This window comes from Hippopotamus amphibius, chromosome 8 (genome assembly GCF_030028045.1).
Source record: "Hippopotamus amphibius kiboko isolate mHipAmp2 chromosome 8, mHipAmp2.hap2, whole genome shotgun sequence".
Lineage (NCBI taxonomy): Eukaryota > Metazoa > Chordata > Mammalia > Artiodactyla > Hippopotamidae > Hippopotamus > Hippopotamus amphibius.
In genome coordinates this window covers 144,201,731-144,227,514 of record NC_080193.1, presented here as the reverse complement: position 1 = coordinate 144,227,514, position 25,784 = coordinate 144,201,731, and the positions used below count along the sequence as shown (strand labels likewise).

The window sequence follows — 25,784 nt, the reverse complement described above, 5'->3', positions numbered from 1 at the left end:
TCAATTCCAAAGAGTTCTAGAGGTCCATAATATTTGATAATTTCTAAAGTAATTGATTTCACTTTTTACCAGATTTATAGGTGGAAATAGAAAAGGCTAAATTTAAGGAGGAAAGGTGACATTAGGCTGAAGGCTGAATACAGAACAAGACGGAAGAAAAGCTGAGCGGGAGGAGAAGCTCTGTGTGATGTGAAGGAGCTGTCTGTTTTCTCTCGCTTCCAGAACAATGGAGCTCACCATTGACGTCAATGAACGTGAAGAAACAAAAGGCCTTCCGGTGTGTGCAGGGTGCAGCTGGGCCTGGATTTGCTTGGCGTTTGTGTATGTGTATTTAGGGAGGGGGGCGGGGAGTATGTCCTAGAGGTGTCAATGTCAGAGAAATTGAAGGAGGGGCTGCTCTCAACAAGGAGTGTGCAGCACGCAGCAGACCTGCCAGGACTTATGTGAGAAGGATTGTCCCGATGAACTTGGCATTGCTCCGCTTTGCATCTGTGTCCGATGAAGTTGCACACACACCTTGCCCAGGAGAGGGAAAGAAGTTACTCGAACGCAGGATATTTGGCTTTGGGAACTAGCAGCTTAGTTTGCTGCAGGCCACCAGATCATAGCTCTTCCTTCCCTCCCATCCCTGGTCCCCAGAAGAGCCCTGGAAGAAGATTGGACAAGCGGATGGCAATTCTACAGGCCCCCTCCGCCCTTCGGAGCCCAACCAATCTCATCTCCCCCATTGGACCCCGCAGTTTCAGAGGCGGCTGCAGCCGAGCTGACTCAGAGCCTGCCTACTGTTTCGTGTCCTGCGGAAAAGCCTTGGCCCTCCACCAGTTCTGAGAGGAAGTTCTACTCTCTCCTGACACTTTAGGTAGAAGGCTGGGAGCGTCCGTCCGCAAACGATGCTCACTGAAGAACAAATGGCCACAGCCAAGGTGCTCCGAGTACAGTGCTCTCTCCCAGAGCCCCAACCTGCTCCTGTGTCTCTGTGGCTTCTGCCTTAGGAAACCCTCCTTTTCCAAACGCCTTTCCCACTCAAGCGCTGCCTCCTCCACGGAGCCTCTGGACAGAACGCTAGCCCCGGTGAATTTCTGATCCACACCGCCCAATTTAGTATTTGATTAAGTTCCCTTTTCATGAGATGGTCCTTTCTCCCTCATGGCTGTGGTTGGGGGCAGGGACGACATCATTTATTTCTTTTGTACGTCCTCCTAGTAACAAGGACTCTATTTGCTGAACCCAAACTTGCGACACATGGTCTGAAAAAAAAAGAAAGACCACCTGGAAGCTAAGTGTCCTGGCAGATCTGGGACAAGTGTCAACCTCAGTGGCCTGCGTGGGCGTGCACCAGGAGCTCCTGCAGAGCCGCCCAGCCTGGTCCCTGGGTAGCTTCGGCGCCTAGCGATGAATGAGAGTGAGTGAATGAACGAACGTGAATGAGGGAATGAAAGATGCCTGCGGGGGGAGCGCCTCTGGCCGGCTGCTCAAGGTGACTGCCTCTCGCGGCCTGGGCTTCAGCGGGGGTTCCGCAGCCCAGCGAGCCGGCGGGGGTGCACAGGAGCCCCTCCCCGTCCCGCGCCCAACTCCCCCGCCCCGCGGTGGTACGCGCCACTCCGCGCGCCCCGAGCCGGCGGACGCGAGCTGTCTTGAATGGAAGGCGCCAAGGCCGGAAGTGGAAGGGACCACTGAGGAGGACAAGGAGGGGGGCACGAGCGCGCCGCGTCTTCATTGAGGAACCGAATCGGTGAACATGGAGTTCCATGTGCGTCTTATGTAAAGAGAGCGACGGGCGCCGCAGCCAATGGACGCGCGGCGCTTGCAGGCCCGGCCCCCTTGGCATGCAGATGAGGTGGCGCCGCGGCCAATGGTGGGCACGGGGGGCGGGCGCGGTGAGTGGTCACGTTTTCCACTATGTGACAGCGGCAAGTCCCCGGCGGCGGCGGAGGCGGGCGGCCCTGCGCGCTACGCGCTGCTCTTGGCTGCGGCGGGGTCAGCGGGCGACGCGCGGACGGTCGGGCGGACGGGCGAGGACGCGGCTCCGGTGAGTGCGCGGCGGGCGGGGCGCGCCAGCCTGGGCGCCGAGCGGCGTCCGGGCGCCCGGCTCGCTGGTTACGTAACCGCCGCCGGCCCCGGCCCCCGGCCTCGGGCGGGCGGTCCGGGGTCTCGGCAGGCGGGCTCCGGGCGGCGGCAGAGGGTCCTCCAGCCCACGGAGGCGCGATCGGAGGGTTTCCTGGGCCATTTTCCTCCTCGTCTGGAAACCGGCCCGGGGAGGTGGGCACTGTTATTCCCATTGTGCAGATCAAGAGACTGAGGTCCAGAGTGGTTAGGCCCATGTCTGAGGTCACAGAGCTACTGCGTGGCTGTACGTCGGACTGTCCTCTAGACGATTTGCTTTATGAACCCCTCCTCTTCTCCCTCCCTTTCCCCCAACCCCCATGGAAGAAGGCTTAGAAAGGCCAGGGCAACGGAGGGTCAGTGCGACAGTCTCTGGGAACGTGGAGGGCCCCGTGGGGAGCCAGCTTCCTGCTCTGAGGCCACTGAGCCAAGTCCCCAGCTGGGGAAGGGCCGCTGCTGGGCACTGGTCTAGAAGTCCTAGCTGGACAGCTCGTGGGTCCCCTGGAGTGGGTGAGCAGAGAGACAAGACAGTCCTGGGCCAGGACGGGCCTGAGCACCTGGTGTCCGTGCCCTTGCCCACCCTGGACCTCTCTGTATTTATTCTCCTCCCCCAGGGTGGGTAGAAGAAGGGGGAGTTTCCTCCTTTGTGATGCAGCAATCATATTATCCTTCCTGGGGGTTCTTTGGCTGCCAAGTCCTAGACGGGAACCAGGGGGTGGTTGGTGGCCTGCTTACCCCTCCAGGAAGGCCAGGGTAAGGGAAGACAACTCGGTTGCCAGGGTTTCTGTAACATACACAGGAGAAACCAGTTTGGAAACCTGATTCATACTCACAGAAAAAATGGAGCCAGGAGGTACCCTGGAAATCATCCGGGGTAACCCCTTAGCTTGACAGATGAGGAAACCGAGGCCCAGATGCCTGCTGGGCACCCATCATGGCAGGGCCAGGGCCAGGCTCAGGGTGCCTGCAGGGTCTTTCCATCATCCTAAACGTCTTGATCTGGGTCAGGATGAGCTTCAGAAGTTCTTTGAAGGCCTGAGATTGGGTGCTGCTGCATCTTGAGTGAGCTGGAATTTGAGGGGAGGGGCCTCAGGTCCCCCAAACATGAAGAACCCCAGCACCATGACAGAAGCCCCTCGATGAATTCCTCTCCCCTCTCATGTCCAGTGCAGCAGGGCCACTGGCCTTCTCTCTACCTGCAGAGGGGAGATGCCGTCCCCTGTCCCCAGCCAGGGTTTCTGGTCCTGGGCTGGTTTGGCTGAGGAGGGAGCAGGACTCTACCTGAAGGCTTTCACTGGAAATTGAGTTTTTAAATACAAGGCTAATCAGTTTTTGTAATGTGTCTGAGTAAAGTGAGGAAGGGGACTCCTTTGTCTTAAGTGGAAGCTACGTGATTTGCCAACAGGGATGCTACCGTGGGTGTTCGCAGTTATCTGTCACTGTCATCTTGGTGTGATTCACTGGTACAGAACTAACACAGCCCTGGCTTTCTGTGGGGGCTGGGGCGCTGGCGAGGAGGGGAGGCCTGTCACCAGCCAGCGGGCTGCTGCTGGGTGACTCAGCTCCCCCCCCCACCAGCGCCCCGGGGATGGTCTCTGCAGTGGGGCTCAGGGTAGGTTGTCTTTGAGGTCTGTTTCCATCCCCAGCTTTTTGGATTTGTGTTACTCTGCAGGTGATTTCCTCAGGCACCTTCACAGGAGACACTAGTTTCTGACTTTGGGGCACATAACGTTACCCTGTGAGACTTAGAAGGAAATAGGAAAAGTTCCTCTCATTTGTAGTTTTTCTCATGCACACTTAACTTTCAGAAAAATACTGGTGGGCACGCCTCTGTTTTTAAATGATGACGTCACCTCACAGGGCCTCAGCAAATCACAGGCTCTGGCAGGTCACTGAGTCCCAGCATTCAGTCCAAAGAGAGAGGGACGCTGAAAGCTACCGTATTTGGCAAAATAGCTAGAAACATGTAACCCAGCAGCTCTGCAGACGCTCTGCACCCCTGCCCTGCAGAAAGCTGGCCCACCCGCCAACCCACAGAGAACCAGAAAGTCCCGGCAGGGCCTCTGATGGGGCTGCCCCTGAGCTTTTCTGCAAAACCCTCCTTTCAGCTCTGTGCCCTCTGCAGGCACCTCTGTAACAAGTTTGTTACTGGATTTCCAAGTCTAGAGCAAGTCAGAAGCAGTGAGTGAGCAGGTCACGGGCGGGGCCGAGGCCACTGTGTTATCCGAGGCTGGCAGTTCTGAAGGTGGGGGGGCTGCAGCCTGAGTGCTGGACCCCCCAGCTCACCCGAAGGCCTTGAGAGTCCTAGCGCTCTCCCTGAGGTGACAGAAGAATCAGAACAGCTGGGCTATTCCCAGGCACCCAGACGCCTTTTGCATTATTGTTGTTTTAAATCTTGCGCTTCTCCACGTCTCCATTTGTGAGGTTTTAAAGGCCGACCTGAGAGTGTTTGAAGGGGTCTTGGGGAGGCGGAGACACGCCTCTCCCCAGCCACCTTCCCTTCCATATTTGGACGGCTGCAGTCACATTTTCCTCGGTTCCCAACCGTTTCCATGGAGAGTGCGGGTGTTTATGCAGCAGGACAAACATTTTCTCTGGATTACAGCAGGCTGGCCTCAGGGAATTGGCTGCTACCAGGAAGTAGCAACCACGTTATAATATTTGGGGTTGTAAAATACCGAGGGCTTGCAGAAACAAAGCACAGGCTGTGAGATCCCTGTTACGTAAAGTTCGGAAACAGGCAGAATGAACCAGCCTGTGAAAACTCGGGCTCACGGGGCCTTGGGGGTGGGAGGCGCGGGGGCGGGGGTAGGGGTGGCTGGCAGCATTCTGCCTGCAGGGCTGGGGGGCTGTTTGTGGACGTACAGCAAGGCCTTACCATCTGCAAGTATCTCATCTTCCGTTTCAAATCGTTGATCGTCTTAAGTGTTGGCACCGACACCGATTTCTGCTCTCCACAGAGAAATGCACGCCCCCTTAGACTGAGGGGTACTGCGTGCAGGAAGCCTTTACCAGTCCTGGCCATGGCAGTGGAGGGTGGCATTGGGGCCAAGGCTGTGTTTTTGTCCCCCATTTTTTTTTTTTACTATTTATTGTGGAACCTGTGAGTAGCGTGCAGGAGCAAGGACAGGGTGATGAACACATCAGCCAGCCGCTGGCTGGTTTCTGCTCTTGGCGCCCCTCCTTCCACATCCCCGTGCACCTCCTCCCCGTCCCGAATGACTGCGAAGCTATCCCAGACGATGATCTCATCGTGGACGGCACTTTCTAAGTGTTCCTCGGTCCAGTCGGGGCGGCCCTCACTGCCGAAGGTGTGGTCAGGCGCCCGCAGTCAGGGGTGTGAGCTCAGCTCCTTTCCTCCAGTCTGACCATTTCCTGGGGCAGAGCCCACGTGCAGATGTCTGAGAAGTGGCCGCGCTGGGGCCTCTAGCAGCAGGCACATGAGCTCATGCCCAAAGGCACACCTGCAGCCCCTTTGCAGTGGGGCTGTCCTCTCCTTCCCGGGGCCCCTGGGCTCACAAGGCCCCCACCGCCCTGGTGGAAACACAGGTTTCCTGGGGCTTCCGAGGGCCCCTGGCAGTGCTGGTGCGAGCGGGCACTCAGTGAATGTTTGTGGGAGGCAAGAGGCAAAGTCTGCTTTGACAGGCATGTTGGTTTTGCCAACTGGGCAGAATGAGGTGGGTGAGTGAGAGCTGTGGGTGCTGAGTGGCGCCTTTTCTGGAATAATGAGGCTCAGATGGTTGGCGTTGCTGTTTCCCATGTCTGCCATGCTTGCCCTGCCCTTTTAGCAAAAAGACGTCTCTTCCACCTAAGGTCATCTTGTGACCCCTGCCCCGGGGCTGGGACCGGTGAAAACCAGGAGCTCCTCCCAGGAGCCGAGCAACAAGCCCTGGGCACGCGTGGAGGCAGAGTGTGTGACGCCTCCCCCACAGGACGTCTTTACTGCCTGGGCCAGAGACAGCGCTCATGACAATGAAATATCAACTTTAAAAAAAAAATTTGCTTTTTGTTACCCCGTCTCTTTTCCTCTAGTGATTGGCAGTGATGGTAAGAGCCAGCCTTTGCTGGACACTTACTGCCGCCCAGACTCGGCACTGTCCTTTAACCCTCTGAGCAACCAGTAGGAGGCAGGTGCTGCTGTAGCCCCATCTCACAGATGCGGAAGCAAGGCACCGGGATGTGCAGGAACTTGCCCAAGGTCACGATCAGGAAGTGGAGGAACCCGCCGAAGCCCCGCCGTCCAGGGTCTGCTCACTTAGCCCTCTGCTGCTGCCCTGTCACCTTCATAACTCACTCAGCAGAAAGGACCGGCCCCACTGCTTGTCTGTGGGATGAAACGGGTGGTGTCCAGGGAGTTGGGGGGACAGAGTGAGAGAATGTCCTCGGCGCCCTGGGTGGCCCCTTGGCACCTGTAGCAAACCATAGAGGCGCCCCTAAGAGGTGTCCTGGCTTCCACCTTGCCTCTACCCCGTAACCCTGTGAAGGCATGAGTCGGATCTTGTCGCACAGAACTCTGCAGCAGGTCCCGTCTCAGAAAAAAGCCATGGTCCTGGCTCTGCCCTGAGAGGCATCCCATGACCTGGCTCTGACCTCACGTCACCCCCCCTACCTTCAGCTTGCCCTCTCCGCTCCAGACTCGTCCATGTCCCTCAAACCTGCCTTCCTCAGGACCTTTGCACGTGCTGTCCCCCGGCCTAGAATATTCTCCCTCCAGCATCCTCCTGGCTCATTCTCTCACTCTCTTCAGTCTGTCTTAGCTTGGGTTCTCTTGCAAGCAGAGTGCTGGCCAAGGCTTAAATGCTACAGCTATCTTGGGAGGTGCAGTCCCAGGGCAGCTGGAGTGAGGGGGAGGAAAGTGCGGAAGAGAGGTCTGTGACACACACACACCCCACACGCACACACCATACCCCACACCACACACCCCACACACCCCACACACACACACACCCCACACACACACACACCCCCACATGCCACATACACACACACACCCCCCACACCACACACACACCACACACACCCCACACACACCCCACACACACACACCCACATGCCACATACACCCCCCCCACACACACACCCCCACATGCCACATACACACACACCCCCCCCACACCACACACACCCCACACACACCCCACACACACACACCCACATGCCACATACACCCCCCACACACACACACCCCCACATGCCACATACACACACACACCCCCCACACCACACACACACCACACACACCCCACACACACCCCACACACACACACCCACATGCCACATACACCCCACACACACACACCCCCCCACATGCCACATACACACACATACACCCCACACGCCGCACACACCCCACACACACCACGCACCACACACCACACCACACACGCACACACCCCACCCCACACACACATACACCACGCACGCACACACTACGCACCACACACACACACCCGCTGCACATGCGCACACCCCCCACGCGCGCACACACACACCACACACCGCACACACGATGACACCCTGCTTCACAGACACCCAGCTGGCTACGCAGCCCCTTGGAGCCCCATGCAAAAAACTATCAAAAAAAGGAAGGAAGGACACAAAAGCTCCAGGACAGTCTATTCCGGGGCGGGGGTGGGGACATGGGCGGGGCGGGGACCATCCTCCCTCCGGTGCCGTGGTCGGAGCTCACCGGGGAGTGCTCTCTCCCTCAGGGCCCCCTGCCTCCCGGCCCTTGGGCAGCAGGGGGAAGCCAGGGCCCGCCCCGTGGTGCGGGGCTTCGTCCACGGTCACCCGTGTCCGTGTCCGGCGGAGCCTGCCGCCGGCCGTGGGTGCGGACCAGGAGGGCCGCGTGGGTGTGCCCAGCCGCGGAGGGGAGGCGCGAGGAGCGGCAGGCAGGGCGAGCGAGCCGGGGGCTCTGGATCGGCACCACGTGGGGCCCGCGCACAAGGTCAGACATCACCGCCCCACCCCCCCCCACCCCGGGCCGCCCCTGCCAAGGCACCCTGGCCGCTCCCGCACGCCCCCTGCACCCCGGCTCCCGTCCTTCTCTTAGCACTTACTGTCAGCTGCCCCACCTGCATTCCCTCCTTGATGGTCTGTGTTCCCCACTAGGACGTGAGCTCCGTGAGGGCAGGAAAGGTGTCTGTCCGCTCTCTGCCAGCACAGCAGCCTCAGTGCTGCGCACAGTCCCAGCCAGTTCATCGGCGGAAACAGGCCTGGCGCGGCGCGGCACACACGGAGCCCTGCCAGGCGCTGCCTGCCATTGCTACTGCTGTTCCTTGCTGTTCCGTGTCCTGTCCGTTTCTGCCCCACAGGCTTCCCACCTCGGTGTGTCTGGGCTCCGTCTTTTTAATGGGGTGCATAGTCTTCCTCAGCGCAGATGTCCCAGGGGCGGTGCCTTCACACCGTGTGCCAGGCCCTGGGGTACAGCGGGGAGCTACTCAAAGCTCCACACGTCAGCGTGCTGGCGGGCAGTGTGGGTGCCGCGGGAGAGAGCCGAACAGGGGACGCAGAGCTGGCAGGGCCCAGGGCGGGGGAGGAGGCGGTGCTGTTCCTGTGGGACGGTCAGGCCATCTTCTGGCACCAGGGAGCAGCAAAGGCAGGGTCCCCGAGCTTGGAGCACAGCGCCTGGGCCAGGACAGCTGGTCCCCTGCTCTCTCCTGGGAGATCCCAGGAGGCAGCCGGAGGCCTCGCCCGGCTGTTGACCCCCGTGCAGAGCAGCGCTGAGCTCTGTGCCCAGGGCAGAGAGGAGTGCACTTGCCCCGTGTGGACCGCAGCGGGGCCGGGTCAGGCAGTGGGGCGTGGTGGACAGGATGCCCAGACAGGATGCCAGTAGCCTCCTTGCTGGTGGGTCCTTCCGGGTTTTTCCTCCTCCATGCCCCACACTCACACATCTCCGTGCATGGATGAGCATTCCCACGGAGCAGCTTCCTAGGAGTGGGGAGGGGCTGGGGTGTAAGCATTGCTGGACACGCCCAGAGTCCCCCCCCAGGAAGACTTTGTTAGTCCAACACAGTGCGTGGGAGTCCTCCTCCTGGCCAACCCAGGATGCTCTCGGTCCTGATAGATGTTGGAAACCTCATGCTTTGCGTTTGCCTCATATTTAACGAGGTTGAGTATCTTTCTAGGTTTACAGCTCTTACCTGGTATTTGTCTTTGTGGGAACGGCCTGTTCCTAGTCTTCGGTCTCGCTCTTCCGACACGTTTGCGCCTTTCATTCTTTCATCGAATTAGCTAGAACTTCCCTGAAATATTGAAGACTGAGCAGTAGACTTGCCTGTTTTGTTCCTGACTTTCACTGCAGAGAGCTGGCATTTGAGGTTCTCCGTGATTTGGGACCGATCCTCTAACTGAGACCACCTCCCTGTGGCCGTGACCGTCTCCTCTCAGAGTGTGCAGACTTTATCTTCTGAAAATTTAATGTTACAGCAGAGACGTCCGAGACTAGCATGACTTAACATCCTTTGCAGGTAACCTGTTTGTTTCTCCTGCTTGGATGCAGGTAGAATTTTCTTTTTTCTCGGAAGCCTCATTTCCATCAGGACGTAGCCGGGCTTCAGCGCTGCTCACACACTGCTGCCCACTGCTCGGGGGTGGGGCAGACGCAGACCTGCCTTCAGGATGGTTTCCTGCGCGTGTGTCTTTCACTGTTGTGTCTGTTTCATTGCCACAGTGTCTTTCAGAAAGAGCTCGTCTGCAGTACAGGACCCCTTCCCTGGGAGTGTTGGAAACGTTTCTCACTCTCATCCTCCCCGTCGCTGAGTCTGAACCTTTTCTCTCTAATTCTCTGTCCTAATGTGACGTGTTCACCTCCGTCTGCAGCTTTAGCTCATCATTATGTTTCATTGAATCTGTCGTTTCTTGATTTTTATTTATGGCGCAGAATAGGTGCTGTCCTGTTTGCTGTTTCCTTGTGCCATGGAGGTTGTGTTCCTCTTGTCTTCACTGCACTTCTTTTCGAAAGCTGCATGTTGGCTCTTTTCTGTTTATTGGTTCATGAACAAGGCAGGGTCTGATCAAACCTGCTGTTTTCCACAGAGTGCTGTGGTTGGATTCTGCACGGTCCCCATCTCCCAGTGGGGAGGAACGGGGGGAATGGGGCCTGAATCGAGTGCTGTCTCCTGCTGTGTGTGGCCTTGGGCAAGTCACTGGCCTGTTTTCCCATCCCTGGAACGGAATCCTGATGCGCCGCGGACAGGGATGAGGGTTACGTGAACCAGCGCGTGTCACGCCCTTAACACAGCACCCACAGAGCCCTCTCCCTGCGGCCTCTGGTGCAGGCCCCTGAGCACAGGAAAGCTGCAGGGGCACATTCTGTCTTCTGGGGACCCCCTCGGTGAAGGCACCGCTGCCTGGGCCCTTCAGATCATCCCCACTGCTGAGTGCCCCAGGCTGGCCTTCGGGGACCTCGCCTTCTGGCTTCCTGGCCTCCGAGCCCGGGCCGCAGCTTGTCTGGGCGCTTCCAGTTGCAGTAGCCGTCGTCTTCCTGCCGCTCCGGGCCCGGGGGAGGCGGCAGCTCCTTCCCCCACCTGGCCGTCCCAGGGCTGTGCATCGTCTGTAGTTTCCTTAGTCCTGACCACACCTCTTACGCGGGGTCTTCCCTGACCTCTCTGCTGGTTTCAGTGGGTGTCTGCCTCCTGGTGGGAGCTTGAGGGGGCCCCTGTTCCGAGGCCTGCTTTCGCCCTGTGGCCTCTGTGTCTCCTGTCCTCAGGCTTCCAGTCAACCCCCCTGCCCGGGTGCTCACTGTCTTTACTGGTCCCAGCCTAGGGTCTGCCAGTCTCTCACGTCCGCCCCCTCCACCCACCCCAAAGCACTGAAGCTAAACTTTCCGCCCAAACGCAAAGTTACGGGAGTCTGCTGCTTCCAGCCTTCCGCAGCCCCTCATCCATCCCGGACAAAGTATAAACTGCACCCTGGCTTTGACCTGGTCCCTCTGCCTCCACACCCCCTCACAGGCCCCTCAGTCCGTGCCTTAGCCAGCCAAGCACTGGGTCCACCGTTCCCGGACCCCCTGCTGCCGTGAGGGCCCCTGCGGCCGTTCCGCCCTCCTCACGCAGGAACGCCTGCTCTCTGCAACCTCATTTCTCCCTGAAGTCTCCCTTGCCCGCAGCCCGGTCTCAGACTCTCCCCCAGCCTGCAGCCTGGGGTGGGGGTCTCCTATAACTTGTGATGGCCAAGATCTCTGAGCCCCACTGCCCTCCCCACGCCGCCTGGGAAGGCCGTCAGCAGCGTGGTGTCTGGGGCTGTGGCCACCTGATTCACCCGGCTTCACAGTTCACGGCAGGTAGGAGCCCAGCGCGTGCGAGCCCAGAAGACCCACGACAGACCCGCCTCCTGCGGCTCCTCCGGGGAGACGGGGAGACGTGGAGAAAGATCCCACGGCCGCCCGCCCCCGAGCCTGACAGCGTTCTCTTGTTTGCCAGCCTCACTCGGGAGCCAGCATGGACCAGTGCGCCGACGGTGCCCTCAGCCCCAGGGACCCCTCCAAGGAGCCCGTGGAGCCCCGGCCCAGCCAGATGCCCCTCCAGGAGGACATGGACGTGAGCGGCAGCTCAAGCGGGAATGAAACCAACGAGAACGGCTCGTCGGGGCGAGACTCGCAGGGCAGTGACTGCGAGGACAGCGGCCACGAGCTGGGGATGCTGGGGGAGCTGCCCGGCGCCTGCCAGGGGTGGGTGCGGCCGAGGCCCTGGGCAAGGCCGGGCGTGTGCTTTCGCAGTGTCGCATTCCGTGGTGATGTGATTGCTCTTGCAGCCTTTAAATCACGATGACCAAGTTTTTCAAGACTTCTGAAAATCTTACTAACTCAGGATAACTAAAATTTGCTAGGGTCTCTCCTTCCTTACGACAGTGATCTTGGGTGTCGGATTGCCGATAGATACGTAGCGAGGGGACCAGAACTTGGGAGGCAGAAGAGTCAGGGAGCCCCGCGAGCAGCGGCTGCACCCATGCCCAGTGGTTTATGGAAAACGAACTTGCTCCTGTAGTCCTGGGCTTGTACCGCCCCGTACTTAGCTCTTCTGGTTCTGAAGGTTTTGTGTTCGTTCTCCCTTAATGTTGTATGTTTTCCTAGTTGGCTTCCTGCTGTGTGATCCAGCCTGTCATCACTGCGCGGATGGGGGAGGAAGTGGGTGGATACACGCTCCTGAGTTTGCCTTTATTTTTTGGTCTTTTAGTCCAGGTGCCTTTAGCCTGATGATGGCGAAGTCTGAACACCAACCGTCCACAAGTGGCTGCAGGTAAGGCCAGTGAGAACTCGCTCCATTTACAGCCTTTCGCGAGACCGGAAGAATTGTCACGAGATGAGGTTTCAGGGGGATGCGACTGTTTTCAGGCTTGTGCTAGAACCCGCTTGACTGAGCAGCTGCCCCGCCCGTGAGCCTGGCCGTGCCCGACGCCTGTCCCCACGGGCCACTGGGAGCCCCTGATGTTGCCCCAGGCCTGGAGCTTCTCCAGCTCTCGCTGAGTAGACCTCATCTGCGTCTTAGACGTGTATCTGGAACATTCCTCGCCTCCTTTTAGGTGTTTGTAACAAATGTGTCCTTAATTTCTTATTGACAGACGCTTTCACATCACTGTGGAGCAAAATCCAAATCTCAGTCCCGGGCATGGGGGGCCTTGGCCGTCACCCCAGAGGCCCGGCCCCCAACACTCTCCTGGTACCCTTTGTCTAAACAGGCCCGTCTCCCTTAGCAGGTGCCCACTGCCCTCCTCCCTCCCGTCCTGGAGTCTGCAGGTCCTCCTCGTAACCCTCCTCTCCTCTCCGGGGTCCTCGCACATCACTTCGTGTCCCTGCCCCAGGACGCCACTGTGCTGTCCTCTGGGGTCTCCACCACTCGCTCCTTCTCTGTCTGAGACAGGGAGGGGCGGGGTGGCAGAGCTCAGCAGTGGGGTGTGCTGGCTGGACCGACGTGGGCCAGCAGGGCCTGCTGCTGGACAGGAGCCGCCTGCGTTAGAGCGCTGCCTCTCCTGGGGCAGTTCCTCTCCCCGAGGGAGACATAAGGGGAGGTATGCAGACACTTTTGGTTGTCACCACTGGCGGGGGACCGCTGCGTCCTGCACGCCCCCCAAGAAGACGCGGGTCACAGTGTCCTCGAGCCTGGTGGAGAAACTGGATCAGAGGAACGTTTCTTCCAAAAAGGGCACTTAGGGCACGGACGTCTTTCTTTACCTCCCCAGCAGTGAGCAGTCCACCAAAGCAGATGCTCACCAAGAGCTCATCAAAACGCTGAAGGAGCTGAAGGTCCACCTCCCCGCGGACAAGAAGGCCAAGGGGAAGGCCAGCACCTTGGCAACCCTCAAGTACGCCCTGAGGAGTGTGAAGCAGGTGAAAGGTACGTCCACCTCATGTGTTTGTTCCAACCTCTGGAAGTCAGTTTCAGGTCTCCCCAAATTAGAGCTTAGATTGTGTTGATTTTCTAAAATTCAGCCCTGAAATAGTGGAAGGAAATTATAGAAGTCTGATGAAATCTCAGTTGGTTGGAAACCTCAATTCATCAGCAGTTTTCTATTGTACTTGACGTTTAGGGGGGAAAAAAAGCAGATGGAAAACTATCTGACAAAAGAAACCTATTTACAGCATGAAGCTTTTGTGCCCTGGGCTGGAGTCAGGTCACATTCAGGAGTGTCCAGCATCTTCCAGGCTCTGGCCAGAGAGTCGTGACACGTGTGGGCGCTGGTGACATGAATAGCCCCCAGCATTTAGCTGACGGCTTGCCCCTCCTTTAAAAAATAATGTGAGGGGGGAAGAAGAAAACAAAAAAAGGAGTAGCTATGAGGAGGGTATTGCGTGATCTTATCCTTAAAGGACAATGTTTTCGAGCTGCTGCAGATTCAGGACCTTGGGCAGTAGTTCATTTCTCGTTTTTTGCTTAAAATCTGTGACTTTCCATCCTGGTGGTCTTTCCACCAGGGAGGCGGGAGGCAGGGCTGGGCGCCCCCTGTCCATCACAGGCACACAGTAGCAGGACCTGCCTAATCCAGGTCCTGCTTCCCTCTGTGGGTGTGTGCGGATTTTATTATTAGATGGAAGAGAACAAAGAAGGGCTTTCAGAGCCGGTCAGTGGAATCAACGGAGGCTTTTACCTGAGATACGTGTGCAGAACTCGTCACAGATGCGGTGCAGGAATCTACCAGCAAACACTGCAGATTCCAAAGTACTTGTATTATCAAGCTCAGATGCTTTACATTGCAATAAATTCCAGGTTCCTTAAATAACTTCCAATAGCGTTTAGTCTTCCTTCAGTCGCTCACGTGGCTGGACCTTCCACGGAGCTGGTTCCCCTTCCCTGGGTCTCGGGGGACCACCGGTGCCTCTGTCTCCGGCACAGGTAAGGAACGCACAGCCGTGGAGGAGGCGCCGGCATTTCTAGTGCACTGTTCTGCCGACGGCCCCTCCCCAGGAGACCGGGCCCAGGACCCCCGCGCCTGGGGTCCCCTCGGGACAGTGTAGCGGTCGAAGTCGGCCAGCTCCACTTGTCTGAGGGGCCCCTCCGGGTGGAGGTGGCTTTGTCGCGCTGTATGGGGTGTCCCGGGACGATTGGCCCTCGTTTTCAGTTCCGTTCTGAACAGTGTGTTCCTAGGGTTGTTTCTCATGCCAGGTGTTTCTGAGGATCGATTCTGTCTGGACAGGAGCGTCTGGCCACCGCGGGGGCAGGTGCAGGGCCGCCACAGCCGTGGCAGCGTCGATGCTGCGTCACGGTTGCAGGCCTCCGGGGAAAGTGAGGCTTAGGTGGCACCGGGTGGCCATGTGACTGAACATAATGTGTCTTTATCATTTAAAATTTTCTGTAATCAGAGGCCTTCTGATTTTTCAGGAAAAAATCCCGGATTTCTGTTTGTTTGGCCGTCGCATTTCTCTGTGTTCTCTACCCACTTTCTCATGAGAAGGGCGGAGCCCCCAGCCACGAGCTGGGCGCCACCCTGAGCGCTCCCTCGGTCTCTCCTGCAGCCAGCGAGGAGTACTATCAGCTGCTGATGCCCAGCGAGAACCACCCCTGCAGCGCCCACGTGCCCGCCTACACCGTGGAGGAAGTCGCGCGCGCCACCTCCGAGGTCATCGGGAAGAACGCGGTGAGTGTGGAACCCGAGCCGCGCCCTCACCCCGGAGGCTCATCTCCCCGGGGGCTCGTCTCCGGCCGAGGTGCTCCCCTGCGGGGACTGGCTGAGCTGCGCTTCCCAGCAGCAGGGAAGTGAGTTCCCTCCTTAAGAAGGAAGGCATGCAGGTCCGTGATTCAGGCGTGGCGGTGACTCCCTGAGGCTGTCCTCTTGCGGCCAGCTCCACCCGACACCCCCGTGTGTGAGAGCGAGCCCTCCCCTGACCAAGCGTGGGGCCCGTGCCGGGGAAGGGACACGCCGGGTGGCTCTCAGCTCACTTGGGGGAGGGGGGCTGAGTGAGACCCCACAAGCGCATGCATTTTTAAGTAACCCGTTAAGGTGGGGCCTCCTTGGAGGTCTGGGAAGGGGAGGGAGTTGCCCCCAGTTCTCAATCAGTGAGAGCAGACATGAGGGCAGGTGGGGACCTAGAAGGGCCAGAATCACAGCAGTGCTGCCTGGAGAATGGGGCTCCCCACTTCCCATCTCCTTCCTCCAGTCCCCCTCCCCCGCCCCCCGCAGCTCAACGTCCAGGGAGTCCCGGCCCTGAGCTCGGAGGGCCAGCCTGCGCGAGGAGAGCCCGTGGTGGGCCAGGCGGCCCGAGGCCTCCAGCCCCCAGGCCGCCCTGAGTCCCGGTAGAGAGAGGGAGAGGCCTCCTTCCACCTCCTGAGTCACCCAGGCTGGACGCCCGGGGGCTCCGTGCCCAGAAGACCGAGCGGGTGACAGCTGCAGGGAATCCGCACAGCTGGGGCTCCTTTGGGCCGTGGAACCCCCAGGTGTTTCTCAAATAATATCCCATCGGGACCCCAATGTATGCACGAGCGGAAGCAGAGTTACCCTGGTCAGGGCTGAGGAGAGGGGCGCAGAGGCCTCGCCAACCCTTCACGTGTCCCGCTCCCTTCCCGCCCATCGGCCCTGCTGCTGTGCCCCTCGGGGAGGGCGCCCTGTCCCATCCCCTCCTGCCCGGCCTCACCAGTGCCGCGCTCTCGGTTCCAGGATATGTTTGCTGCGGCTGTGTCCCTGGTGACCGGGAAGATCCTGTACATCTCAGACCAAGTGGCCTCCATCTTCCACGGCAAGCGGGACTCCTTCCACGACACCAAGTTCGTGGAGTTCTTGGCGCCTCACGACGTGAGCGTGTTCCACAGCTCCACCGCACCATGCAGGCTGCCGCCCTGGAGCGCCCGCGGCCGGGCAGGTGAGGGCCCCGCGGCCAGCCGCCTCCCCCGTCTCCGCAGGTTGCAGCGGAGGGGAGCGTCTGCTCTCCAGGGCGGGGCCGGGTGGGGCCACCCCCGACGTAGGGCTGCCGCCCAGCCCCCTCCCCCTCCTCTGGAGGCCCGCGGTGTGCGCCTCCTGGCCCCCCCCCGAAGGGCCCGCGGCTGCCCTGTCTGTCCCAGGGGCAAGGGTAGAGGTGGTTTGCTCTGAATAAACGGAGAGAGAAAAAAGTCTTTCCATACATTTCAGAGAGGGAAAACGGCTTCAGAAGACTTTAAGAAGTGCCAGACATTTAGAAAGGAAGTCAGTTGAAGCTGGAGTCTGGATGTGAGGCTGCAGGGTGGGGGGAGGGAAGGAGGTGCCTCTGGAAGGCTTCCTGCGGGTGGTGTAACAACATCCGCTTGAAGGGGAGCCTCTTCACCTGGTGGAGGCCGTGCCATCCTCCTAGGCGCAAACCAGGGCTTCCAGGCACATCGGGCTGCAGTCTGTGCCCCGGCGGCTGCTTCCTTGTGCCGCGAGACCCCCGCCTGCCCCCCTGTTCCTGGCTGCAGGGCTCTCGCAGTCAAGTGTCCTGTGTCCTTGTCCTCCTGCAATGTGGTGGGGGAGACTTGGAGTCTAGGCGTGGCAGCTCTCTCGTGACCAGCAGGGGCCTTCACATGAGTGAGTGCAGGAGGGGACTGGTTGAGCAGACAAGTCTCAGCAGAAGAACAGCACGGGTCCTGGCAGAAGGTGCTGGAGAGGGGAGGGTCCCCACCAGCTCAGGCCTTCCAGTGACCAAGCGGCTGACTGTGTGAGTCCTGTAGCGTCTGTCCCCCCGCACCTCGACGGTCCTCAGCCCCTCGTGGGGCTCTGATTGCTCAGAGCTGAGATGGACCCGAAGGGGAGAAGCACTGAGAGATGAGCAGGAAATGCAGGGGGCCGGGGGTCCCCCCGGACACGCCGGACCTCAGTCATGATCTTGACCAAGAGCCAGCCCTGCCGCGTCCCCCAGAACCGGCTCCCGTGTTGTCCTTGGCTCCTGGGTCAGCCCACTCCCGCCGCCTCCTGATCTTGGGTCCCTCCATGCCGGGGCACCCCCCCCCCCCACGCTGCTGGCAGCAGGGCATCACTTTCACCCCCACCGTTCAGCAGCCGTTCCTCCCAACAGCAGACAGCCCGGGGCAGGAAGCACAGTTTCTTTGGGGTTGAGAAAAGAGGAGCCACTGGCTCCTGTTTCAGAGCTAGAGCCGTCGGCGTTCTCCCAGAGCCCCAGCCCGGGGACTGTGCAGGCAGGTGACTAAAGTTTGCGGCACAGGCTACGAGGCCCAGGCCGTGCGGGGTCACGCGGGCGGGGAGGGAGCCCTGTGGGGGAGTCACAGCGTGAACAGGCTGGCCCCGGCTCCCCCGGGTGGTTGCAGCTGAACTGTTGTCTGAATAGAAAAGAAGGACCAGGGACTTCCCTGGTGGTGCAGTGGTTAAGAGTCCGCCTGCCAATGCAGGGGACATGCGTTTGATCCCTGGTCTGGGAAGACCCCGTGTGTCGTGGAGCAACGAAGCCCATGTGTCACAACTACTGAAACCTGCACACCTAGAGCCCGTGCTCTGCAATGAGGAGTAGCCCCCACTCTCCGCAACTAGAGAAAGCACAGCAGTGAAGGCCCAGTGCAGACACACACACACACACACACACACACACACACACACACACACACACACACACACACACACACACACACACACACACACACACACACACACACACACACACACACACACACACGACCAGTTGACTTCTTGAAGGGCTTTTCCAGGCGGGTAATTTTGTATCATTTTCCTCAACCAATAATCATGTACTTTTCCTCGTTTCTTTTGCGTAGAGGAAGCTTTACGTGAAAGACAAAGTCTGAGATTTCTTTTTCTAAAATGCGTTTATTATGGAAACACAATTCCATCATCTCTAATGAGGTCAACTAGTTAAACTCATGTTTTTACTGGACTTCTTAAATTTTAAAGGAAGTTAATGTTTAGGAAAAGGATTGATGTAAGCTGTGAAATGTCCTGAGTTGCTTCTATTAGAACTGAATATCCCCCAGAACATGTAGGTTGAAATGTTCAGGGCTTTATATGCAAAAATTCGGCACATCAGTCAGCACGTCTTCCAGAGTTAAAGCGGGCGTTAGTTGGTGTGTGTGTGGCAGCGCTGGCAGCACGGCCTAGTTTGGGGAGTGCTTGCTCATGAAAAGACGTGCCCTTGGTGGGGACCGCGGTGCAGGGTCTCTGAGGGGCGGGCTCCGCGCGGCGCCGGTAAACCTGCGTCGGGCGTTCACTCTGGGCGCCCCTGCTGCTGCCTCGTGCGTGGGCAGTACAGGTGCTGCCGTGGTCAGGGGCGTAACTGCATGAGTGGCTGGGGCTTTGTCTTCTAGATTCTCTTACTCAGGATCGCGTGGAGGAGAAGTCTTTCTTCTGCCGCGTCAGGTAAGCCGGGCTGCTGGTGTTCCTGGGTCTCACGGCCCAGGCCTGTCACCCGAGGTCCCGTGGGGAAGGGGGGCGGCGCCGGGGTGCGTGCTGCGGGCCGGGCCGCGAGCCTGCCCAGGCCCCGTGCCCCGGAGCCCAGGTGCCGCAGGAGCCTTTGCGGTACACGTGGCACCCGTGTCCCTGAGACCTTCTCGTGGAGACACTTCCAGAAGCCAGGTGGTTGTGGTGGTGGTGGTGGTGGTGTTTCTCTGGCTGCGCCACTCGGCTTGTGGGACTTCGTTTCCCGACCGCTGGACCGCCAGGGAGTCCCTGGCCGCACTTTAAATGTGCACAAGGAGTCAGGACAGCCGGGCCAGCGATGGCGCGACTGAGCCGCTCCTCGTGGGGAACGTCAGCCTGGGGAGCCTGGACTTGCCGCCCAGCACCCGGGAGACTGGCCAGCAGGCCCCTGCCGGGAAGGCGTGAAGCCCAGGGTCTGTGAGGACCCTGGAAGCATGTGCAGCCTTTGGTTTGGAAGCACTTTTTTTCAGGGAGAGCCCCATAGCTTTCCCAACAGGTTTTGGGCCCCAGATCGAGTGACAGGTTGGGCGTCCAGCTGCAGTGTCAGGAGTGACCCTGGCCAGACACCGGCGCCCTCGGAAGCAGGGCTGGGACCCCACCCTTGGAGCAGTGCCCCCTCCTCCATTAAAATGCACACCGCTCCAGAGAGGGGCCCCGGGGAGCTCCCGGCGCTCAGGCCTGACTCTCTGATTGATGCCTCGCCATCACAGCTGAGGCCGAGGACAGAGGAGCAGGGCGGTGGGTCCCAGACGCTTGGGCGGGGAAGAGACACAGACCAGGAAGCGTGTCCAGCTGGGCTTGGGGCGCCAAGTGAGGGGCCTGGCTCTGCTCGGTGGACGAACGTGCAGTCGGTAAAAGGATTGCTGAGACGTAGCAGCTGCTCCTGGGGAAGGGCTAACCGGCAATAAGGGGCTACTCCTTCTGTCGTGAACCCACGCCTCTCATCCGCCCTCCCCCGCAGTGTCAGCAAAAGCCACGAGAGCGAGATCCGCTACCACCCGTTCCGCATGACACCCTACCTGGCCCAGGTGCGCGACCAGCAGGGTGCCGAGAGCCAGCTGTGCTGCGTGCTGCTGGCGGAGAGGGTGCACTCGGGCTACGAAGGTAACAGCTGGGCCCAGGCTGCCCCTCACCTCCTCTCGAGGCTCAGACATACGTCTGTCCTCCAGCCGCAGGCACCGTCTCCGTCTCCACCTTGGTCACCTGGCCCTCCCTGTGGCCCATCCACACCACCTCCCTGTCAGCTGAAGGCTCTGCGCCCCGGCCCCTCTCACCTGTGTCCAGGCCATCGCTGGACCGTGGGCGCCTTCCCCTTTTCCCGGCCACGGCCTCCTGTCCACGTAGTGAGAACAGCCTTGATGGTCCAGGGCCCACGTGCCTCCTGTCCTCACACCCCCAGGCCTCTGAGGTGCAGAACCCCAAACCACCCCACCCCCCAAGAAGTAAGTGCCGGGCATTCCTCCCCGCTCCCCGCCACCCTGGCCCACCCCACCCCCTGCTGGGTGTCCCGCCCCCCCCCCGCCCTCCTGGCCTCTGCAGACCAGCTGGTGGAGCCACGTTTCCCTGAGCCCACTCACTGCCCCTGCTGGTTCCTTCCTGGGGCTCGTCCCCTCCAGCTCCGCCTGCAGAAATCCCATCATCACAGCAGGCTTACCTCACCAGGCGTCCTCTTCTGCGCCTGCTGGCTCCTCAGGCCACCCCGTCCCCAAGGACCCAAGGCACTTTGCCACGCTGTTTGTGTCCTAGCAGCAGCCTCCCCTCATAGACTTCCTTGTGACACAGCCTCCCGCCGGCACAGGACCTGGCCAGGAACTTAGGTCCTCACCGTGGCGACTCGGCAAGTCATGTGATTTCAAAATTCTCTGAAAGCAGGGCCATCTGTAACTCCTGAACCACAGGGATCTAGTTTAGGCCATGTTTCATTGTATTTGTAACTGACCTTTGGTGGTTAATGATGTCTTTTTTAAAAAGGCATTTCTTAAAAGTGATAGAAGTGTTTTAGGTATGTGACTTTCTTTCCGGTGTTTGGTGGGTTCCCACGTATAGAATCTTCTCTTCCAAAAATTTGATAAAGATTTGGAGGCTCAGCTCTCAGCAAGTTATTCCCCAGGTGATCGGTCTCCTTCGAGAATGAAAAATGTTGGGATTTTGAATGTTTTCTCCATGAATTTTGGTAGTCGAGGAAAATTCCAGATATATGACTTCCTTTATGAAAATTACTCCATCACCTTTGCCCATCTTAGAAACTGGAAAGTCCCAATACAGGGCCGTTTGCTGAGAGTTTTGAATTCAAATACTTTACTCATTTTTAAAAGCAATGTGTTTGGCTCATGCTGGCTGGGTCTTAAACGTCAGGAAGATGGCCTTCCAGCATGGTTTTGCTGAGAGAAGCCTACGCCTCACCACGTGGTTCTGCTGACATGGCAGTTGCGAGCTTTCTAGACTAAAACTGGTCCACAGCGAAGTTGAGAAATCTGGCTGGTGGTCATCAAGCGGAGGGTCTGCTCTACGCCCGTCGTGGTGGGCTCTGTTGTTCAGAGTCCACTTTCAGTTTTTTCTCTGTCTCCCCATCACCCTGAACCTATCAATACGTGGTGTTTCCCAGTAGTCGTGATAGAACAATATTAAGTACGTATGTCTTAGAGTTAGAAATCGGCACAAACTTCTTTTCTTTCAGCGCCTAGAATCCCTCCTGAGAAGAGAATTTTTACGACCACACATTCGCCAAATTGTTTGTTCCAGGACGTGGACGAGAGGTAAGCAATGCAGTGCTCTGCACCCCGCCCCCCGCCGGTGCTCCCCTCCCCCCACTCCCGCCCCTCCCCCACCCCCACCCCACCGTGCTCGCCTCTCCATAGCCCTCTGGTCTCGGAGTCAGTCGTGCATCCTTCATATCAGCAGATCCCGCCCCCACCCCCGACCCCAGATGTTTTGTGTTTCACCATCTTGGTAGTTACTTAATGGCTACGTAGAGCTCAATGAATTTTCATGTCTTTGAAGTTGAAGCTGCTTAGCTAAAACTAAGGCTGCGTGTTATGTGTAATAATCAACAGAAACATTTAGTTATACATAGACAATGAAATGATCATGGAATTACACTAGAATCCCCCTAGGGTGTGAACGCTGCGTAGATGGGACATTCTGGGGAGCAGGTCATCGTTCAAAGTGAGCCTGTCTTCATTACGTTGTTTAAACTCGTTTCAAACATGGGGCACAGGAGTAAAGGCTGGTACAACCAGGGACCCCGTGCCCGGGACGGTGTCAGCACTGAAGCTGAAGATGCCCTTGGCAGGCTCGCAGCAGGAGCAGCAGAAGTGTGTCCGCCAGCCTGCGTACCATGGCTGCTGCAGGGGGGCCAGCTCTGTGCCGCTGCCCGGAGCCCGCTCAGACCCCTCCAGTGTCTCCCACCCTGGGTGCTGCAGCCGCTGCCCGTGGTCGTGCTGGAGGCGGGGCTCGGGGGTTGCTGGCTCCCGAGATGCAGGACGACGTGGGGAGTGCGGTGGCGGCAGCTGCGGTGGTGCCTGGGGAGCCGCCTCCCCGGAAGGCACGCGGGAAGTGCGCTGGGCTTTAGGCAGCGGCCCCTGTGGAGGGTCAGGGCCTCCCCACCGCCTGCACCTGGCCTGGGGCACCAGGACCCCCCCCCCCCCCCCCGGACAGGTTCTGCTCTCGGGCAGCAAGGGCCCGTCAGCCTGCGCTGGCCCTGGGCTGCTCAGGTGTGTGCTGCCGGCCACCTGCGGCAGGCTCTCCGGAGGGACAGCTTCGAAGTGCAGGTGCCCGGGTCCCACCCAGCCCTGCCCAGCAAGATCTTAGAGGTGGGGGGCTGCGAGCTGCGTTTGTGAAGCAACCCCAGGATCACTTTTATTCCCCCAAAAGCCTAAGAACTCCTGTCTGCAGCCACCCCAGGTGTCTGCTCGTGTGTGCAGGAGGGCTGGTGAGCAGGTCACTGTGGGCCAAAAGGCTGCAGAGCCTTCCTCAGCAAAGCCCGGTGGGCAGCACAGCCCGTGGAGCCCGGGCCAGCCGGGGCTCCTCCCTCTCTTCCTCCTCCTCCAGCCAGGCTTTGAGCAGGGACCTTCTGTGCATCCTGTGCAAAGGAAACCACAAGGCCCAGGGGACATGCCTCAGACAAGGAGGAGGAACTCCAGGAGTGGCGCTGGGCCCCCGAGGACAGGGAGGCTTCACTCTAGCGACTCTGAGCAGGCGCTCCTCCACGTGAGCGGAAGAGGTCGAGGAAACGGCTGTTGGGATGAGAGAAGACTGGCCTGAGGAGGGGAGGGCCGAGCCGCAGCTCAGAAGAGGGAACAGCAGTGGAGCCCGCAGAGGGTGCTGGACACAGACACACAGAGGGGGCAGGACACGCCAGAGAGGAGGGGCACCACAGACGTCTAGGGCAAAACACTGCCCAGAAAGCGCAGCAACAGTCCCCAGGGAAAACCTGATGGGCACAGAGCGAAGGTCCCCAGCCAGCGATGGTGACTCCTAGGGGAGCCTCCGTAAACGGGACCAGACACCGTGACCACACTTAGAGCAGGAGGAGAACACCTTGAGCTGGAAAAGATGCACACAGACAGGGTTTTCCTGGTCCTGGCAAACTTGTTAAAAAATGGTCCACGTCAGGCCACATCTAGCCAAACTTGAATGACACAAAAAAGAAAAAGGTCTTGGAGAAAACAAAAACATTGTCATGATGGATTCTTGCAGAAAATCAGACGCAACGTTAAAGCACTGAGCCTGTAATGGGCAGGGCCTTGTAGGGCCTTGTTTCCTATCCCAGCCCCTTGGCGGTCCTGCCATCTTTTGTTTGCTAATTAATTGAAAGACTGTTTCTTTGTTAGCAGGATACCCAAATTCTGATCTTCGGGGTACTTGGAGTCAGACGCGTTCCTGGAGACTGTTGGCTGCCCCGTGCGGGGCTGCGTTCTGGCTCGTGTGCTGAAGCGCGGCCGTGACCTTGTGTGCGCTTGCCTTGCAGGGCGGTCCCCCTCCTGGGCCACCTGCCGCAGGACCTGATCGAGACCCCCGTGCTCGTGCAGCTGCACCCCAGCGACAGGCCCCTGATGCTCGCCATCCACAAGAAGAGTAGGTCCCCCGCTCGTGGCCCGTCCCGGGGCGGGACACACCTAGCGCACTCTGGGGTGTCTTGCCAAAGTCAGCACCCCCCGGGACGGGTCACGTGGGCAGCAGGTGAGGGGTGTCCCGCCTCCTGCCTGAGTCCCAGTGCTGACAGTCGGCTGAGAGGAGCCCTTGGCCTGAGCCTTGACCTCTCCTTTTTTGACGTTGGCTTCGCCAGCAGGCGGGAGGAGGAGCGACAGGGTCAGCTGGCGGGGTGGGGGTGGGGGGGTCTGTCCAGGCCAGGGGAGTGGACAACACACGTCCTTACCAAGCCCAGGCCTCACAGACACAGGTGACACTGAGCAACCTGCTGGGAGAAGACCTATGAGGTTCGCAGGGATGTGTGTCCTAAAAGGTGCAAGGACACTGCCACAAGCAGCCCCTTGTCACGATTTAAAGCAAGACGGGGATTGGAGGTGGTGGCTTTGAAGAGGTGGTAGCATCTCCTCAGTTTTCAAGTGATTCCAAAATCAAGTGCGTCTCCACGTGTCTTTCCTTGTACCCTGAGCACCGGTGGTATCTCCTCGCCCCTGAACTCTGTTTCCCTCTCCTAGTCGTGCAGTCCGGTGGGCAGCCTTTTGACTACTCCCCCATCCGCTTCCGTGCCCGGAACGGGGAGTACATCACGCTGGACACCAGCTGGTCCAGCTTTGTCAACCCGTGGAGCAGGAGGGTGTCCTTCATCATTGGGAGACACAGGGTCAGAGTGTGAGTGCTCCGGGGGGACGGGCCGTCACCTCCCCCCGGGTATCCCTGCTGACCTGCCCTCTGCCCACCTGCGGGCGGGGCCGCGCTCAGGCAGAGCCGCGAGTGGGCGCAGGGAGGTGGCGCGTGGGCAGGTGGCAGCCAGGGCGGTCTGCCGGGAGGAGGCGGGCCCGACTCACAGAGACAAATGGAAACCACGCAGGGGGCCTTTGAACGAGGACGTGTTCTGGGCCCGGCCGTGCGTGGAGGAGGAGGAGGAGGCCCTGCGGCCCCGCGTGCAGGAGCTCACGGAGCAGATCCACCGGCTGCTGCTGCAGGTGGGCACCGCCCGCGAGCCCCTCCCCCCGCAGGCGGCCGGAGCTGTCCTGAGCCCGGGAGCGCCTCCCCTCCTCCTCAGGCCCGCCTCCGCCCTGCGCCCTGGTGCCCGTGCGGGTGGTCTTTGCACCCCACGGGAGGGTCGGTGTGGGTGACGTCCGGGCCAGGCGGGGCTTGGGGGCCTTGCCCGCTCGGGGGCCTCTGCAGCCTCGCACATGCGGGTGTCTGTGTCTGAACCGCACGCGAGGAGAACCCCTGCCAGCCCAGGGCCCCGCGAGGACTGCCTTCCCGCTGCCTGGCTCCCAGGGGCTGGGCGACTGTCGGGCGACTGTCAGGCGCCTGTGTTGTTTCTGAGCCCTGAGGCCGTGGAGTCCCTGGTCGTGGAGTCCCCTGGGGACCGGGGTCCGGGAGCCGCCCCGTGGGTGGAGGCGGGGAGCCCACTGCAGCCTGACCCTGGGTCCAAACCCAGCCCCGCCTGGTCCTCGCCCAGGGCGCCCGGGGAAGGTCACGGCCTCTCTGGGAGACAGTGGGGGAGCCTGCCCCCGGCCTGTCCCGAGTCCTCCTGTCGCTGTCTCCCCAGCCCGTCCCCCACAGCGGCTCCAGCGGCTACGGGAGCCTGGGCAGCAACGGGTCCCACGAGCGCCTCAGGAGCCAGACCTCCTCCAGCGACAGCACCGGCCAGGAGGACTCCCGCCGGAGGAGAGCCGTACGTGCCCCGCTGTCCCCCTCTG

At 59.7% G+C, this 25,784-nt stretch overlaps 1 protein-coding gene across 3 annotated transcripts in view; it reads left to right on the top strand.

The window, feature by feature from the left end:
• Positions 1-1,907: 1,907 nt before the first annotated feature.
• PER2 (period circadian regulator 2) overlaps positions 1,908-25,784 on the top strand; it is a 37,829-nt gene continuing 13,952 nt past the window's right edge. For 2 of the 3 annotated variants that reach the window (XR_009055142.1, XM_057746042.1), the window contains exons 1-13: positions 1,908-2,029; positions 11,526-11,773; positions 12,279-12,341; positions 13,282-13,436; positions 15,053-15,174; positions 16,192-16,393; positions 18,813-18,864; positions 19,886-20,028; positions 21,602-21,680; positions 23,894-24,000; positions 24,588-24,741; positions 24,941-25,055; positions 25,634-25,759. Coding sequence is in view for 2 of the 3 variants with exons in the window: in XM_057746042.1 (XP_057602025.1) it covers positions 11,544-11,773; positions 12,279-12,341; positions 13,282-13,436; positions 15,053-15,174; positions 16,192-16,393; positions 18,813-18,864; positions 19,886-20,028; positions 21,602-21,680; positions 23,894-24,000; positions 24,588-24,741; positions 24,941-25,055; positions 25,634-25,759 (1,548 nt within the window). In the remaining variant the exon portion in view is untranslated. Of the gene's footprint in view, positions 2,030-11,525; positions 11,774-12,278; positions 12,342-13,281; positions 13,437-15,052; positions 15,175-15,805; positions 15,972-16,191; positions 16,394-18,812; positions 18,865-19,885; positions 20,029-21,601; positions 21,681-23,893; positions 24,001-24,587; positions 24,742-24,940; positions 25,056-25,633; positions 25,760-25,784 lie in introns of those variants that run through there. The other variant, XM_057746043.1, reaches the window with a different exon arrangement.